This window comes from Salvelinus sp. IW2-2015, linkage group LG34 (genome assembly GCF_002910315.2).
Source record: "Salvelinus sp. IW2-2015 linkage group LG34, ASM291031v2, whole genome shotgun sequence".
NCBI lineage: Eukaryota > Metazoa > Chordata > Actinopteri > Salmoniformes > Salmonidae > Salvelinus > Salvelinus sp. IW2-2015.
This window is the reverse complement of record NC_036873.1, coordinates 8,371,838-8,391,199: the sequence shown is the minus strand read 5'-3', so window position 1 is coordinate 8,391,199 and position 19,362 is coordinate 8,371,838. Positions and strand designations below refer to the sequence as shown.

At 44.5% G+C, this 19,362-nt stretch overlaps 1 protein-coding gene across 1 annotated transcript in view; it reads left to right on the top strand.

Moving 5' to 3' along the window:
- Positions 1 to 19,362, top strand: part of LOC111958350 (programmed cell death protein 4) — a 34,835-nt gene that overhangs the window by 13,279 nt on the left and 2,194 nt on the right. The window contains exons 3-9 of the mRNA XM_023979576.2: positions 7,226 to 7,525; positions 7,767 to 7,864; positions 9,909 to 10,022; positions 10,230 to 10,451; positions 10,747 to 10,844; positions 11,715 to 11,829; positions 16,923 to 17,030. Coding sequence (XP_023835344.1) covers positions 7,226 to 7,525; positions 7,767 to 7,864; positions 9,909 to 10,022; positions 10,230 to 10,451; positions 10,747 to 10,844; positions 11,715 to 11,829; positions 16,923 to 17,030 — 1,055 coding nt within the window. The remainder of the gene's footprint in view (positions 1 to 7,225; positions 7,526 to 7,766; positions 7,865 to 9,908; positions 10,023 to 10,229; positions 10,452 to 10,746; positions 10,845 to 11,714; positions 11,830 to 16,922; positions 17,031 to 19,362) is intronic.

The following is a 19,362-nucleotide window of genomic DNA, read 5'->3' as shown; positions in this document are numbered from 1 at the left end:
TCTGTGCTGAGTTCTTTAAAACTTCTTCAAGCCTAGGGCCCGTCCCCTTAGCCCGGACAACTTCCGGTGGAAACTGAGGGGTCCGCAAATTTCCAAATAAAATTAACCCATCAAAAATTATAGGATATTAAACATTATGACATACAAGTGGTCCTTATCCAAGGTTAAAGCTTAAATGCTTGATTAATCTACCGGCACCTGTCCTTTTTACAGTTAGGCTTTACCAGCGAAAACATGCCATGCTATTGTTTGAGGACGGCTCCGCACATAAAAAATTTTTTCCCCGGCACAGGTTTTCATAAATTTAACAAATAGCGATAAATTTTCACTAACTTTTTGAAAATCTTCCTTTTGATTTTGTCATCCCAAAGGGTCCCAGCTACACATGTAGTGTTTTTGTTAATAAACATCCTTCTTTATATCCAAAAAGCTGTTAGGTGGCACTATCGATTGAGTAATCCGCTCGTTTAACATGCAGAAGAAAGAATCCAAAAACCTACAATTAGGGTGTGGAAATGTTATGATTATTTTGCTCTTCACTTGCAGTCACTTAGTAGCCTACTCCCGACCGGTCACGTTGTACAGCGCCATATTTTCCTAACACCCTAATATTAATAAWATTAAGCCACATTTCTTAATCAATCCCATATACTATGTTCTTACAAAAAAGGTTTTAAATTCTCTATTACAGACCATATTAAAAACAGTCAAATGCTTCTTAAAGATGCCCACTGGTGGTAAAACTAGRATTAATMGTAACAATMACTGACACTTAAATTACGTGCCATAGAATTCTGCYGCAGCCCGCAAGCTGTGCTGCAMTACAACACAACTTTTAAAGGAAGAAAAACTGTACATGCATTATCACGTAACACAGCGTGTACTTTGTTCTTGGGGATTTTCCATATTTCAAATGTCATTGAAATGGCAGCAGCGGTATGAGAACCAGCACATTCTTGTGCATGCAACTCACTGCGCTGTCACTCAACATGCTCATGGGGCTGACATCGCTGGTCCAGATGTCAGTCGTGAAGCTAATATCAGTGACGCCCATAGCAAGTAGCTCATGGATGTGCGTTTCAACAATGCTGTGTAACTCCGGTAGGGCAACATCTGAAAAATYGAGCGCTTGGTAGTGTGTACCGGTGCTCAATCACCCACGACAGAGAACGGTTGATTGTCAAGGGCATTGAATTCCATTATCTTGGCTTTAATGGATTTCGCCTTGGAGTTGTCTCGCTGAAATTTTCTTCCTCTTTCAAATGACTGCTGGACTTGAACTTGTTTAGTTGTTGGTGGTGTGAGGTTAGTTTTTCTGCTTTTGTTCGAAGTAGTCCCTGAATGTCTGGGCGTGATGCACTTTCAAATGAGTAATTAGGTTTGTGGTATTGAAAGATTTCACTTTCTCCCCTCGGGAAATAATAGTAGCARAAACGTGGCGTATGGCCTCATTAGGTTAGGCATCTTTCGTGGAGTCATTACGCCATCTACCTACGTTATACAGGTATGCACGTCAGCTTTGACATCGGTTTTGCACATCGGCGTTAAACTAGACARGGAGCCGATGTTGGCATTTTTTGCTAATATCGTCCGATTCCAATATGCTTACCGATTTTTATATCGTGCATCCCTAGTTTGGACCATGACAGTTTTGTTGTTGATGTGGACACCAAGGGACTTGATGCTCTCAACCTGCTCCGCTACAACCCCGTCGATGAGAATGGAGGCGTGCTCTGTCCTCCTTTTCCTGTAGTCCACAATCATCTCCTTTCACTTGATCACGTTGAGGGAGAGGTTGTCCTGGCACCACACGGCCAGGTCTCTGACCTCCTCCCTTACGGTCCCCTAACCAATTGTAAAACGGCAGCCACCTCCTCCGGCGCCATTATATCCTACATGCGACAGACTGAACACATGCTCGCCTCATTAGTGAAGAGAGAGGGCAGGCGAGCCAGCTGCAATGTGATTTTAATATTTTGTGGGGGAATACCCTGTTTTTAGTTTGGCATCCTTAACAGTCAGAAAAATCCCTATTTCGTATAAACGTTCACACGCCTAACAKACGGAATACCTTTACACATCTAGAGGGAGTTGATCTTACGATTACCRATGTAGGCCTACAGGCTACTAACACAGGAATACAAAGGGTTGTTTTTGACAGCAAAGTTCCCTGCTGACCTGGATCAAGCCCAAAGCTTTTAGGAGGATCTGCTGCCTGAGTTTCAGACTGGGGGGGGTAGCCTATGGCCTAGTAATCTTTTTGTCTTGAGTATTGGTGTCTGTATTAAATAAAGAGCGCAGAAGGGATGTGTCAGTCATCGCCATGCGGAAACTGTGCCACTCGCAATTTTTTGAATGCGATTTGTGGATTTGAATCCACAAATCACAATAGTCGCCAGATTCAAACATTTCAAAGGAKATATCTGGACACTTATGGATACAGATCGCYCTTTCCATACAACTAGGCTGCCTATGGTAGACACACACTTGTAAAGAAAACGCTGAAGTAGAAAAACTAGTTTCTAGCACTTTCAGTTCCCTATACAGTCCGTGACGACCTACATGGCCTCAGGCTACAGATCATTGCATTACAAATGTCAAAAGGCATGTGGCCAGTACTAGCTACTCAGCGGTATAACGTTACGTTTGCTTGTTAGGTAGAACATTTTTAGTTTTCTGTGGTTTGCAATGCTTGACTTGGCAMAACCCTAGTTTCCTCTCTCGGCTCTCCTCTATTTTTCTTCCTGTTTCCAATTGGCCAGGCCTGTTTTTGGCTGGTTGACATTGGTCTTCCCCTAATTTACTGCTCTGGCATGTGSCTATTTTGAAGGGAGTTGGAGGACGACGAGAGACTTGGTCAGTTGTTTACAGCTTTGCAGGCCCAGTGAGTGTTTCTGAACGACGGTAGGCCGGCCCACGCTTGTTTAGAATCAGATAGCGAGGACTCTGCACAGTATGCACATACACTGGAAATCTGTTAGACCTTTTACACCCCGTAGGAATCTTGTTCACTTGATCCATGTACAAAACGTCTCACTGACCGCTAGCTCGTTTGAATAATTGACGTACTTGTGGGGGGCCTGGCTCATCTAGCCCTTCTAGGAGAGCAGGCACACAGGCTTTATCCCAAAGTGCACTACTTTGAAACCGGGCCCACTGAGCTTAGAACTAGTGCAACATCTAGGGAACAGGGTGCCATTTTAGATACAGGCACACACAGCACTTATGGCCAGTAAAAGTAGTTTGGCTGGTGCTAGCTCCACTCCAGTCTCCAGACAATGCTGGATCTGCTCTGTGGTTGGGCCGCCCTCCTCGTCCCTGTGATCTATAGGGTCGTGTCTCCTCTTAGGGCTCGGCGGTGGGCTTTGTAGGAGGGCTCTGGGGTATTCATTACACCCTGAGAAGTTCCCCTTGAGGGGTCATTTGACTGGCTGTGGGCTAGCACTGCCATATGTAGTCAGACCCACGCTGAGTGGTAGTGTCGAGATGCACACTAGAAGGATAGGGGAAAAGCGCTCACGTCAGCATTTTTATCCCCCCCAATGTGCCCTTTACTTGCCCCCAACACTACTAGGGCTCTACTTCAACTCCATTTGTTGTGGTTCCCACAAGACGCTTACTGTACACTGGGACCTGTCCTTTTTCCCTGGCTCCATACACACGAGGGAGCAGAAGGGAATTTACTTTTTTTTTGCTAATCCTCTAACAGTCTTAACTAGCTATTGCACCTGTGGGCTGAATGGCTGGTGAGTGCAGGAGTGTGTGTGTGTTTGTCTGTCAATGTGTGGCTTGTGTTGTGTGATCAGTCTCCATAATAAATTGGGATTAGTGTGTTGCCCTGGTGTTGTAAGGGCAGAGGCCTTTAAGTCTTCTGTGTGCACACGCTACCGTGTGCCTGCTAAACAGTTGTGCGTCAACACTTTTAACATATGGAAGTGGGCCAACTATGCTTGGGGTAGTCCTGGTAGTAAGACGATGTGACTTCAGAATGTGACCAGCATAAAATGCATTGTCTCTTTCTCCTGGTCTGTTATTGTAGCTCAAAGGTGTTTTTAGACTTAGGTGTAGACCATTAGGCACGTTATGGTTCGCATATGTTGTCGGTGTGGACTTGCCTCTGTAAATCACCTTATTAAGCTATGTAGCGTGAGCAGCCAAGAGGGCTTCTAACAGCTGCTAACATCCCACACCGCCTGAGCATGCTCTGCTGTTTGASCTGACATGTTGATGGTAGAACTGGAGAGATTGAAGCGCCCCCCCCAAATGGCTTTATCGTAAAATAGGGCGGAGGCTTGACACTGTTGACAGAGAAAGGTATAGGCCTAGTCTAAAGCTGGACTATTTATTTACAACTTTTTATGATTCGGGCTTTATGGGCCTAAGCAGTTTGGTTAGTGAAACTCTTAAACTCTGTAGGGCCCCATACGATCATAAAGTTGATGTAAACATTGCATCATTTTCTAGAAGCGGCGATCAGCAGTTTAAACAATAACAAAGATCTCCCTGCCTCTGACTAAAGGCAGAGGGATGGGTCTGGAGAAATGGAACCACTCTCAAATGTATAGACTGGGCTATCGATGCAAGGACTCGTTTTTATCATGTTTTGAGGCAATACAATGTTTGTTTATGAACATRGGAGTAAAACAAGCATATGTTTTGGATTCTGATGGGATAGGGSAGTTCAACTAAGCTCATGAGGCATTTATAGGTTATATTCGTCACGAATCAATGGTTACACCCTCTAATTAACCCTCTAATTAATTTAGAAGTCACAAAATTGATGGACTTCAGATGGCCCCTTTTTTTTTTAATTTTAATTTTTTATAAAGCTACAGTACAGGACACAAATATAGACAAGGGCACATTTTGCCATGGCAGAACAGTGTCTGATGTGAAGCACTTTGGTTGTTGGTTTAAAGGTGCGATATGCACAAATCGCTCCGCCATTTCCATTCATGGGCGGTGTACCGGTGTATTTGGAAATGACCACGACGATACAGTTTAAACAAACTATTGTTTGAAGTTCAATAAATGATCATATTTGTAGCTASTTTTTAAACACCTGCAGTCAACTAGGAGATAAGATCGKGTTCTTCATTTCACCTGTCACATTATTTTACATGAAGCTTACTGTAGTTCCCCAGAACAGTTGAGCTAGTCARGTGTTAGTTTGCCAATAGCARAATTGGAGAAAGCGGGAGCAGATGAGTCCAGCGGTGTATTGACGGGTGGGCCAGTAATCAGTCACTTCTTTAAATCCCCGAGCCGACTAGGTGAAAAATCTGATGTGCCCTTGAGCAAGGAACTTTATTTGCTCCTGTAAGTCGCTCTGGATAAGAGCATCTGCTAAATGACTAAAATGTACATTTTACCGAGTTATGAGGAAATCAGTCAACTGAAATAAATTCATTGGGCCCTAATCTATGGATTTCAGTTGACTTGGAATACAGATATGCATCTGTTGGTCACAGGTACCTTTAAAAAAAAATGGGCCTAATGATCTCGTCACGGTATTTTTMAGTATTCAAATTGCCAATTGATAAAATGCTGTTGGCCGTAGCTCACGCCTGCCAATACCATAACCTCACCMCCTCCATGGGGCTCTCTGTTCACAATGCTGACATCAGGAAACCGCTCGCCCACACGACGCCATACACATGGTCTGCGGTTGTAAGGCRGTTGGAGGCGGCTTGTGATAYWMWWATMWWKATTRKWRTKTCTGGCGACAGCTCTAGTAGACATCTTGCAGTCAGCATGCCAATTGCACGCTCCCTCAACTTGAGACATCTGTGGCATTGTTGTGACTAGTGATGCACTGATATGACATTGTTGGGCGATATCCGATATTTTCCTTGCCAAAAAAAACGAAAAACGATATTTTAAATTTTAGCAGCCTTTTTAAGCATTCTAGTTCAGTTAAATAGTAACACGCACATGGACACAGCGTTCTAAGGCACTGCATCCCAGTGCAAGAGGCYCCACAACAGTCACTGGTTCGAATCCAGGCTGTATCACATCCGGCCGTGATTGGGAGTCCCATAGGGCGGCGCACAATTGGCCCAGCGTTATCCGGGCCGTCATTGTAAATAAGAATTTGTTCTTAACCGACTTGCCTAGTTAAATAAAGGTTACACACACACACCACATTGGCCAAAAAGTAATTTCGTTGGCATTTACATATGTCCCCATTACCAGTAAAACAATCCAAACCCATTTCTTTCACTTACTTGCTGTGCTGTTTCGTTGTTCATTTGTTCAGTCTTTTCATTCTCAACCAGGATTTCTATGGAACGTCTTTTGGGTCTTTGCGTGTCAAAAAAATAACACTTTGTGTCAAATAACAACATGACATATTCTGTTTTGCTAGCTATAGGATCACTCTAAACTACCAGTTGCCTTGCAAGGCGCTCTTACCTCAAAGCAAAAATAAGTTTAGTACCATGTGAGCCTGTGTCTACTGGCCAGTTTTGGCATGATAATTGGCTAACCGTTAAACTAGATGTTCATGTGACCATTGAATGAAAGAGATTAGCTTAGTTATCACTTGTATGCAGTCGAACTGTGAAGTTATCTGAAAATTTGTATAGATGTTGTAGACATTATTTTAAGGATAACAGCTGTCCTGTCCATAAAAAGCCACCAGTCTCAATTTACACTAGACATTGTCCATGGTGCCAAAATAACAACAAATTCTCTCATACCTGCAWGTCAATCTTACAGTTACGTTATCTGTAAGGGAAATTAGTGTCTTTGAACATCCTCCAAGCCCTTGTAAAGTTTTGCATATTTTCCTTGATTTACTGGCTCTCTGTAATCCTTTAATTATTATAATCTCATGACTGTGACTGGACACACTTCTCATACTTGGGGATTCTGATTGTGTKATTTGTAGTAGAAGTGCTGGCAGTTGACATGTTTCCACAGACCMCAAACTTTTGAATATCCATCCCCAATATCCATATCCATCATTGAATATCCATYACTTGCAACTTAACAATGTAGGATACACAAACAAATGCATACCTCGTGTTGTCAAAGGTGCATTCTGCAGTCTTTGTCTCCCCTGTGGCCACTGGAAGAACTGCAAACATTGTTTAATACAAATTTAAAAACTATGCAGACTTGTATTTAAGCCAACCACGGTGCGGTCCTGCTGGTTCAATGTTATTAATATTTACATGAAATTGATTAAACTCACACTTCCTGTCCTTGTATCCAATCGCAGGGGTGTTATCCTTTGACGACGATGTGGATATGGACCATCCCTATTGCGATGAGGACGAGGCGGCGCTCGAGGCGGAGGTGAACGGCAACTGGACGCCACAGGAGAAGGCGCTCCACGAGGCGCGGCTCAAGGCCAAGGCCAAGCGGCGTGTGCGCAAATCGTCATCCCGCAGCGAGTCYCTCTCAGAGTCGCTGTCGGGTGAACTGGCCGACGGCGACTCCCACAGCCCCAAGGGCAAAGTGCCCSTCCCCAACGACCGCAAGTCCAGGACAGGCAAGGGCCGGGGCCTGCCTAAGAAAGGTCTGTGCTATGCTAATAATGGTTGAGATAGATGGAAGTCATCTACTCTGTTAGCGCTGGTGTCTAGTACCAGTGTGTCTGGGGCCATACATTTTTGTTTAGGATTGAAGTCTGGTAAACTGATCATAGAGCAGTGCTTATGGCTGAYGTAATCTCCCTGGGTTCACAAAACCATCTATTCTAAACGTGTCTCTTGTGCTAACTGACTAGCTCTGATGTTGATGTGGTCTTTACACTACAGGTGGCGCAGGGGGTAAAGGTGTATGGGGAGCAGCAGGTATGGTGTACGAGGTAGAGGAACCAGATGTCAAGGACCCCAACTACGACGAGATTGCACAGGTAAAAGAGGGCACGGGCGAGGTATGCGTGTGTAAAAAAAAAAAAACACGAGCTCTCTCCTACCCCAACCTATACAATAGAGCCTCTGCACGCACCCCTCTCTTCTCATGTACACCAGMGTCCCCACAATCCATGTCCCAAATTGTTACTACAAAGACAACAGTTGCGTAGATGAGGGGGCCAGGGTTGGGATCTTTCTGTAGTTTTGCGCTGAGCTCTGTTTTTGGACTAGCTTTGTTCAGAAGTGGCCAATCGTCACAAAGCCGCGGCCCGTGTTGGATCATACCACTTTATGGGTTGTGGAAAATAAACATGCTTATGGTGATTGGTGGTGAATGCAGGGGCCACATGTTCCCAGACAAGCAGATATTGTCCATAGAAAGTCCACAACTGGGTCATGCTCATCAGGAGACATTTTGTAAGTGAAAACTAAAACCAGCGTTTTTTTTTATTGAACAGATGATACCTCCCCATTAGCTCTCCGTTTCGGACTGCTTTCTTCGTTTTCGTGCCGACTGAACACAACCCTGTTGTCAACACCCATCGCCATAATTATGACTCACTTAATGAGTCGTACATCCTCTTGTATCTTTTTGAATGGGATCAGAATAGACCATTTATTTGTGRTCTTTTCTGGGTGAAATATCTTCCATTTAAATCATGAAGGTAGGCTTGTTCTGTCATAGGCCTTTTATGACAGTCAATTCTTYTATTCCACCATACACCTTAGGAATGATTTATGATGGCGAGGGTTTATTTATATATTTTTTCACTTTAAACCACAGTATCAGTTAAACGTGGATGTCGAAGGCGTTGTTTGCTATTCTGTGTWGCGAGAAAGTGCCTCCAAGGCTATTCCTCGAGAGAGAAACCTAAAAGAAACAGTACTGGAGCAGTAGTGCCGTGGCAGCAGGTAACTAGGACAGAGTTGGCGACACTGGAGAGCAGCCCTACTGACCTCTAAAAGCATATTGCCCGATCGGCCTGGCCCTGGTCAAAAATAGTGCACTATATAGGGAATAGGGTGCCAATTGGGATGTCCCATGCTCTTGAGACACACATGCCTGTCTCCAGTATATCCCYGTAGTGGTGTGTCTGGGTTCCTTACTAGTAAGGGTCACATGGGTCCTGTTTCAAAACTTGAAAGTATGCATCCATCCTRGTTCCCTTCCTGGAAGTAATCACTCATCAATCATGACTGGGTCTGTGAAAGTTAAATGGTGTAATCAAGTGAGATCAATGGTTACTTTAAGGAAGGGAGTTGCAGGACAATACCAGAACAGGGCATTGGTGTCGTCTGAGAACATTTTAGGTTGTTCTTAAAGGTCAAGCATACTTCTGAAACCTGGAGGGAAAACCGGAAAGTGAGTCAGTGCGTTGGGTAATTGCTGAAACCCCGACTGTATATGTCGGCAGCACTTGGCACAGAACTGCTATCATGCTGTTACATTTGCCATATCCCGGCCATTCAGCCTAAATATGATGGCAGTTATTGACCCCTGCTCTATACCTTAAAGGCCCAGTGCAGTCAAAAACATGAATTCCCTGAGTTTTATATACATTTCCTCAATAGTTTGGAATAATACTGTGAAATTGTAGGGGAAAAAATTATTATCCCCTTTTTTAGCAAAAAAATTGTTTGTAAAGACCGGCAGAAATTTCTGTCTGTTTTGGTGGGAGTTTTGGCCTTCCATGGTGATATCACTATGCGGTAAATTAGTTAATAGACCAATAAGAAAGGGTTTCAAATCTAATTTTCCATTTTCCCCTCCCCACTCAAACCACTCCGACAGACCTAGCAAAACTCTTGCTTGAGAAATTGCTCTTTACTAAGAAGCAATTTATTTGTGACAATTAAACTCTCACAGTAAGGTACTTAATTGTTACCCAGGAATTATTTGATTTTGAGATAAAAATGGCTGCATTGGACTTTTAACAAATGCACCAGTAGCATTTCAGATTACAGCCTAATGAGCGGGCCGGCCGTGTTGATGTTTTTAGATTGCTATTCCTGACCTATAATGTCTGTGGTTTCATTTTAAAGGGAGACACCGTGTATGCCACTGTTGTTCCAGAGCTGGACGAGAGGGAACTGGAGAAYACCGTCAACCCCATCGTACAGGAGTACTTTGAGCACGGGGACACAAAAGAAGTCCAGGTATGTGTTTGATGTTGCACTAAAGAGAGGAAGKGGTTGGATGGAGGATTGGTTATTTGAGAAGGTCTTTAGATGSCAGTGCATCTATTTTCTTTTACTGTTTTGCCTCAAAACCATGCAGGGTCCCGACATATCATTTTACTTCACYTTAACTGCCTTTGTGTGCGTGTTTCTCTGTGTACACCCTACCCCCTCTTCCACTCCCAGATGCTGCTGAGGGAGCTGAACCTGGGCCACCACAAGTACGAGTTCTCCAGCCTGGCTGTGTCCCTGTCTTTGGAGGGCAAGGCCAGCCACCGGGAGCTCACCTCCAGGCTGCTCCGTGACCTGGTCGGCAAGGAGCTCTCYGAGTCCGACATGGCCCGCGCCTTCGACAAGATCCTCAAAGAGCTGCCCGACCTTATGCTGGACACGCCAGAGGCTCCACAGGTACTGGATGGGGGAAGGACTTGTTAGAAAAATACATGGGCTACATCACAAATGGCACCTTATTCCCTATTTTAATACACTACTTTTGACAAGGGACTGTGGATCTCTGGTCTGAAGTAGTGCACTATATAAGGAATAAATAGGGTGSCATTTTTGTATACAATCATTGTACATTTTTCTTTCAGACAAATTATAATTTGTCATGCTGCTTTAAAKCCAACCCTCTTTTTAATTTAAAGAGTAACCGATCATCTACTCTAYGTTTTTACCTTTTTAACTCTCTCCAACTCTACAGATGCTGGGACAGTTTATTGCCCGTGCSATCGCGGACCACGCTCTACCTATGGCATTCCTGGACCGCTACAAAGGCAAGGTGGACTGCGACCACGCTAGGTGAGCAGGGGATAGGATAATAAAACAAGATGGGCATTGATTGATGGAGGGGTGATTTTAAATTCAAACAACTTTTTCAGTCCTTAGAATACTATTAAGGGCTAAGGAAGTGCTTCGGACAAACAACAGACTGGCACAGACTATAAATAGACAGCAACATTAGAGACACTGATATGAATCATGTGCAAACGGCAGGGAGAATTAGTTCATGTTGGTCATTTAGGGTGAGGAGAAATCAGATGAAGTTGCCCCTGTCAGTTTTGCGCACAATCAGTATTCTCTAAGGATTAAGGAAGAAACTGATCTTAGATCTGTTGCCAACAAGGAACATGGTGGAGAAGCCCACTTCACATCAAAGCTGCCTGAAGTGGTTACATATCTGTTACTGATGTTGTCAGTTAATTGCTTAAAAACCGCCTGAGGGGCCAGGGTAAAGGTTTACGTCTTCTCACCATGGAAGRGTAGTCATTCTCCAAGCAACTGAATGATCCCCCTCCAGAACTGATGACGACCCTMATTTGGTTTCACCTAATGTTTGGAATCTCCAATTTTCTGTTAAAGATGTACTACTCCAACCCGAGAATGTGAATTCCAATGCAAATTATACTGTTATATTTATTCTGATGAGTTGGGGAAGGTCCATTTTYTAGTTAACCTGCTGATTCCTGACATTTAAAAAAATATATTTTATTTTATATATACCCTGTTTTACTAGGCAACTTTATTCAGGAAGTCGTTTTGTTGTGAATTCATGTGACCATGTTCAATATCTAGCTGTGACTTGACACATTCCCCTTTTCTCATTGCATCTCTCTGTGGTTGTGGTCATGGTTGCGATCATGACTGTTGCGGTTATTCCCTTCCCCACAGAGCRGCGTTGGACCGCGCGGCGGTGCTCCTCTCCATGAAGAGGGAGATGGTGCGGCTAGACAACGTGTGGGGTGTGGGCGGTGGCCTCAGACCTGTCAAACACCTCGTCAAAGAGGTAAGGGGCAGTCTCTGCCAAGTAGGCGGGACCTGGCGCCCCGCCCGCCAATCATCACATGCCAGTGTTGTATCATTGTGTGACTCATCAAAACATTCCAGTTAGACAAGCAACCGCCCATTCCGGATGTTCTCTCTGCATGCATGAAATGTGATGCCTTGTTGGAAGTGACAGGAGACACCTAATGAGAATCAAATATGGATAAATGGCAACAGACCTGGGTTCTGTWAATATTATTTGAACTCKGGTCTGAATGGCAATTCAACAAAACCTATATTCAYCTAACASCCATCTATCAGAGCTAGAAACATGCAAAACKAATCAAAGGAGAGCTTTGTTATATTTCTRTGCAGCCTTCCATTGTGGGTCAACTGTATTTACACACAGTGGAGATTACCTCTTTGTTCCCCCCCACCTGAACCCAGACTCTCAGTGCAGGGAGATYGGCACTGTCTGGTTGTTTCCCAAAATGGCACCCTATAAAGTAGTACACTAAATAGGGAATAGGGTGCCATTTGGGACATAACCTGCCTGTCTGGTGGTCTGGATCTGTACTRGTGTGTTATGTAAACACAACAAGGTGGAGAGAGAACTTCATGCTGGGAAAAGAGGCGTGGGGAGCCCTGCCAGGCCGGTGTCAGCACAACGCTGTCCCTCAGAGCTTGGCTCTGACTGCAAAGCCTGGAACAAAGAGGCCGATGCTCACACTTACAGGGACACATGCGTGCATGTATGTACGTAAACAGATGCWCAGGGACGCACACATACACCTGAGTGCAGGTTTTCAAGTCAGGAGAGGGGTGTGTGTGTGCGCATTTGTATATTCTAGTGGTCAAGAGTCTTTGCTCCTTGAACTAAATGGATAATTTGGCACCCTCGTGTGTGAATGTGCACGGTTGCACACATGCTTGTGACGATGTAGCAGAGCAAGAGTATTGTGTAATCCACCGTACGTTAGTCTCTGTAGCCTGCAGACTCCCGACCAGGTTTGATTTGCTGCCCGTCCTTGTTGGGCCTCAGGCCCTGATCGAGTGGGGCTACAGAGTACACACACAGCCTGCCAGAACAGGAGCTCCTAGMGCGRGTCCRAAATGGCACCTTATCGCCTGTATACTGCACTACTTATGACCAGAGCTCAATGGGTCCTGGTCAAAAGTAGTGCACTACATAGGGTCATTAGGGAAACAGATTTTGCCGCCTCTGGTTTTGATCAAATCACTCTGCCAGAGACTYCATTGAAGTCAGAGTATGGGAGTTAAGAGCAATTTGAATAGCAGTATTCCCCTAGGGCGTTTTCACATATGCGTTTGGTACTGTGGTGAGGTTCCCTGGAGTGTTCTTTCACAAGACCTGGAAATAACCGTTTCAGGGTGTGATTTGACAACATGCTCCAAGAACCGGCTCATACAGGGATATGCGTGTAAGAGTCAGACAAGTGCCCTTATTCCCCTGCTGTTACTTTTGTATAGTGCTTTTGGCTGTGCATAGTTATCAGAATTGAATACAGGGGTGTGTGTGTGCACAGTATCTTTGTAAACAAAGCTGCCGGTGACTACTGCACAAACATTAAGCTAGYGTTGATTGTATACTGTACCTTCACACACACAAACCGAATAGGACTGATAAGTCAGTGCTGTGAGTGATTAGGAGACTAGTGGAGTCCTCCAGAGCATCTTGCTTTGTCCCAATGGCACCCTATTTCCTCAATAGTGCACTACTTTTAAACAGAACCCATAAGTAGTGCACTTTAAAAGGAATAGGATCAGGGTGCCATTTGGGACACAGCCCGTCTGTCTAGCTTCTCTTAATCTGTGCTTTAGGAAGGCTGCCTATTATCCCCCCAACCACTTAAACACTGTCTGCCAGAGGACTGGATTGGTATGGTTTGGCAGTACCGTGCTCAGGGGTGAAGCCTTGGTCACGCTAGGGTCATCATACACTCGTCAGCGAGATCGCAGAGGATATCACCCCACCCACTATACACAGCCCCCACACCACTAGAGGGATATCAGACAACCAACGTGCTACCCTGAGACAAGGCTGACAATAGCCGACGAAGAGCTCCTCCACCGCACGACCCCGAGGGGGTGCAAAACTGGACACGAAGATCATGTCATTGACTCAACCCACTCAAGTGACGCACCCCTCCTAGGGACGGCATGGAAGAGCACTAGTAAGCCAGTGACCCAGCCCCCGTAATGGGGTCCGGTGAAGAGGGGGGGAGCCGTCCAGGCAGAGACAGCAAAGGCGGTTCGTCGCTCCAGTGCCTTTCCGTTCACCTTTNCCCCCCAACGGCGGCAACCGCTGGAACCCTGTCCCCATTTCACTGCTTCACCATGGAGAGGGGTAGTCGGCAGTGTGCCTGCTCCAGCTGAGGGATGTTTGGGGGGGTGCTAGGGGTTCTCTCCTGCCAGCGCATTCCATAGGAGATAGTTTACAGCTGGGGCCGCAGAAACAGAACCAGCGTCAGCAATACGGCTGTCCCCGACAAAAAAAAAATGACCGAGTCTGGTCGAAAGAACAATCTATTGGTTAAAATGTATTTTTTCATATATAGACACATCCTGTGTTTTAATCAAATGTACTACATGCACTGAGCTTGTCTGATGCTTTACGTGCACTGTTTTGATAAAATAACACACAGATAACTAGAGGGAGTCTGACCACAAGTGATTTGATTGTGCCGGGCTCAGACTTGCTGCACAAAAAAAAGGGAAAAAAGACTGACCCATTGTCTCTCTCACTCCTCCCCACCACAGACCATCAAGTGTTTATTGCACTGTCCATGTTGCTGAACCGGCAAAATAATTACAGCCATTTCTGACAAAGGTTCTGTTGCCGAAATCATTTGTTTACGCTAATTATTCAAGGGTCGTTTTGTTATTTTAAAACTAAAATGCTTGATTGCATTTCAAATCATGAATCAAATGCATTTGTAAAGCCCTTTTTACATCAGCCGATGTCAAAGTGCTTATACAGCAACCCAGACTAAAACCCCAAACAGCAAACAATGCTTCTACACCTGCATTGCTTGCTGTTTGGGGATTTAGGCTGGGTTTCTGTACAGCACTTTGTGACATCAGCTGATGTAAGAAGGGCTTTAGAAATACATTTGATTGATGTAGAAGCACGGGGGCTAGGAAAAACTCCCTAGAAAGGCAGGAACCTAGGAAGAAACCTAGATGGGAACCAGGCTCTGAGGGGTGGCCAGGCATCTTCTGGCGGTATCCCGGGTAGAGATTATAAGAGTACATGGCCATTAAGGCCTTCGAGATGTTCATAGATGACCAGCAGGGGTCAAATAATAATAATCACAGGGGCTGTAGAGGGTGCAACAGGTCAGTACCTCAGGGCTAAATGTCAGTTGGCTTTTCATAACTGAGCATTGAGGTCTAGACAGCAGGAGAGGGGGAGTTGAAAACAGCAGGTCCGGGACAAGGTAGCACGTCCGGTGAACTGGTCAGGGTTCCATAGCCGCAGGCAGACCAGTTGAAACTGGAGCAGCAGCACAACCAGGTGGACTGGGGACAGCCAGGAGTCATCAGGCCAGGTAGTCCTGAGGCATGGTCCTAGAGCTCAGGTCCTCCGGGATGGGTGGGAGAGAGCGAATTAGAGGGAGAATACTTCAATTCACACAGGACACCAGATGAGACCGGAGAATTACACCAGATTAAACACTGACCATAGCCCCCCGGCACAGACTATTGCAGCATAGATACTGGAGGCTGCATAGATAACCCCGGACAGGGCCAACCAGGCAGGATATCACCCCACCCACTATACACAGCCCCCACACCACTAGAGGGATGTCAGACAACCAACGTGCTACCCTGAGACAAGGCTGACAATAGCCGACGCACGACCCCGAGGAGGTGCAAAACTGGACACGAAGATCATGTCATTGACTCAACCCACTCAAGTGATGCACCCCTCCTAGGGACGGCATGGAGGAGCACTAGTAAGCCAGTGACCTAGCCCCCGTAATGGGGTCCGGTGAAGAGGGGGGGAGCCGTCCAGGCAGAGACAGCAAAGGCGGTTCGTCGCTCCAGTGCCTTTCCGTTCACCTTTGCACTCCTGGGCCAGACAACACTCAATCATAGGACCTACTGAAGAGATGTCTTCAGTAATGACTTAAAGGTCGAGACCGAGTCTGCGTCTTTCACATGAGTAGACAGACCATTCCATAAAAATGGAAAGCCCTGCCTCCAGCTGTTTGCTTAGAAATTCTAGGTACAATAAGGAGGCCTGCGTCTTGTGACTGTAGTCTATGTGTAGGNAGCCCCCGTAATGGGGTCCGGTGAAGAGGGGGGGAGCCGTCCAGGCAGAGACAGCAAAGGCGGTTCGTCGCTCCAGTGCCTTTCCGTTCACCTTTGCACTCCTGGGCCAGACAACACTCAATCATAGGACCTACTGAAGAGATGTCTTCAGTAATGACTTAAAGGTCGAGACCGAGTCTGCGTCTTTCACATGAGTAGACAGACCATTCCATAAAAATGGAAAGCCCTGCCTCCAGCTGTTTGCTTAGAAATTCTAGGTACAATAAGGAGGCCTGCGTCTTGTGACTGTAGTCTATGTGTAGGTATGTAAGGCAGTGACCTCTATCCAACGCAGGAGAAAATATATAACATAATATTCGTGTTGCGCCATTGTCCTTATGTATTATAATCATATACAATTTCAGTACCACGTGTCTGTTGGACTGTGCCATCCCCACTGCCTCCACAATAGATTAGTCTACTCAAACAGGCGAGAATCAGACAGGTGTCTTGTACACAGCGACTTTCCCCCCCCTTTTTTTGTTTTGTTGCTATATGCTCAACTAAAGAAATGTTGGTCGACCAACAGCCTATCGCCCCCCCCCAAAAATGTACTAAATGGGGTAGCCCGAGTCACCAAGGGTTTGCGGAATTGCAGTTGCACTAACGGTTCATAACTGAACAGAAACATGAGCTCGGTGGGATAAGTCCAGAGAACCAGGTTTGAAACCTTATCGGTCAAATCTGTATTGGGCAGTGTTTTATCCATGGGTGGTGAATGATGGTTGGTATGATGGAGAGATTGATTGATTCATACTTTATCGATATGTGTTTCAGATGAACTTGCTGCTGAAGGAGTACCTTGTATCGGGAGAGGTGAAGGAGGCGGAACGCTGTCTGCGTGACCTYGAAGTACCTCACTTCCACCACGAGCTTGTCTATGAGGTAAAAAAATGCTAAAAGCGCTTTGTGTCCTGTTTAGAAGGACGCACTGTATCAAAAKGTTTTGCAACAGAAAGCAAAAKTKTTTTATTGGACAACTACATGGAGTTTCTCCATACTGAACATGGCCTTTGTTGTCAGCACATACGGATATTGATAGCTGATCAGTGATGGCTCTATTGTACTTTCAATAGTTATATAGCTAGTTGGCGACGTATGGTGTAATCTTACTGGCCTTTTCAGTATTGATAAGACTATAGTGTTGTGGTGTTTACTGTCATTAAYTGTGAAGACTGTTATATTTATCAAATCAATTCTCTGTGTAATTATTCCACGATTTAAACMAATCACGGAACAGTATTTCACTAGGAAGTTTGGCCACCACGGGAAAGTTGTTTAGAGTTTCAATTTCCCAACTATAAAGCTTCAGATATTTTCTTGTCGATTTAGTCTTCTATGTATTGTTACCTCAAGTCTCATTCTTGAATGTCACAAACCTGAACATGAATCAGCAATTTACAAATTGGCTTAATTATTTACTAACTAATCAATCACAGAATTACATAAACACACAATTAGTTATACATTGATTACTGACATGATACACTGAAAAGTTCCTAGTGGGCTAAGCCTATATGACAGCTTGGTAGACAAAGGAAAGGGGTGTGGCATGCTCAAGAGCGGGAAACTCAGTGGACCCCATGCATACGCTCTACTCCTTGGAATGCTTATACTTTGAACAACTGCTCATTTGAAAATTGCAATTTACAAATTTACGCGTGCATGCCTTTGTTGTCCCCCTCTGCGATCGCCGGTCCGTCTGCTGGATAGATTGTCAACAAAGTCTCTGGTTTGTCCACCAGAGATCAGTCTTTCGGCGTTGTAGCTTGTTATAATGGATATGTCAGAGTACTGTTCGACCGGTTGCGTTTACCAGACTAAAGTACTTAAACAGCTGCAGCCTGAATAAAAGAAATCTAGAATGTGGGAATGCTCTCCACGTTCTCTGGTCTTGTCCTTCAGTAGAGTTGAAGTCTGAACCACCTGGCGTGTTTTGGTCTCGAGTAGTAGCCATTTCAACGTGGGGACACTGTCCCAGCATTATCTTGACTATATTTCAATCGCCAACTATTTCAACATGTAGAGACAGCTCTGTGTTTTCTGATCTAATGTACATTTTTGTCGGGAGTCCTTTAGAAGCACTTGCCTTGGAAGGGCGATTCCATGATGTTTGGGTATAATGTCTGTTCTCATGGGGGCGTGGCCACTGACTAGTTAAATCCTTAATTGTTTTAATATCTCGTTTAGAAGGCTAAAATCGCATTACATCTTCTAGTTTCATATTTTATAGTTTCATATTTTATACAACATTCAGACGCAAACCCCATAATTGTAAAGTGTACACAACCAAAAAGACAGTAATGTGTYTTTCCTGTCCTTCATGAGATCACCAAATTAAACAAACTTGACATGACTGTCCCTTAAGTGTCCACCGACCATTTCAAGTAGTTTGAATACAGAAATATTGTTACATTATTCAACCCTTTGAAGGTTACCGTACTGCAAAGTATTTCTCTGTGGTAACAAAGGGATTCTCAACCTTAATGAGGGGAATAGAGTATTAGGTATTTATGACCGTCATAAACTGTGGTGGGAGAGAGAGGGGGCTATGATTCTCACCCAAAAGGGTGCATCGTGACCATAGGTTTGACTTACCACAACTTTTGATTTGTATGTCACTTCCTTGTTTTAGAAAGAAAAGCAAAAAAAGTGTCCATTAAAATAACACTCAAATTAGTCTGAAATGCAGTGTAGACATTGTTAATGTTGTAAATGACTATTGTAGTTGGAACTGCTTTAAAAAATAAAAAATGATGGAATTCTACATAGGTGTACAGAGGCCATGATCAGCAACCATCACTCCGTGTTTCCAAGGCAACGTTGTGTTAGCTAATCCAAGTTTATCATTTTAAAAGGCTAATTGATCATTAGAAAACCCTTTTGCAATTATGGTAGCACAGCTGAAAACTATAAAACTGGCCTTTAGACTAGTTGAGTATCTGGAGCATCGGCATTTGTGGGTTCGATTACAGGCTCAAAAGGGCCAGAAACAAAGGACTTTCTTCTGAGATTTCTCAGTCTATTCTGTTCGGAGATAAATATGTTAATAATAATGTTTTTTAAACAATTTTTATTGTTTTTGTCTGACATGTTATCTTGCAAATCATTACCTAAACATCTGAACATTATTCCACCAACATCCTCGATACTAATTAAATGCAAATGTAATCAMTTACTCAAAATATTTCATGCCAAATCCATTCACTGTGGTGAG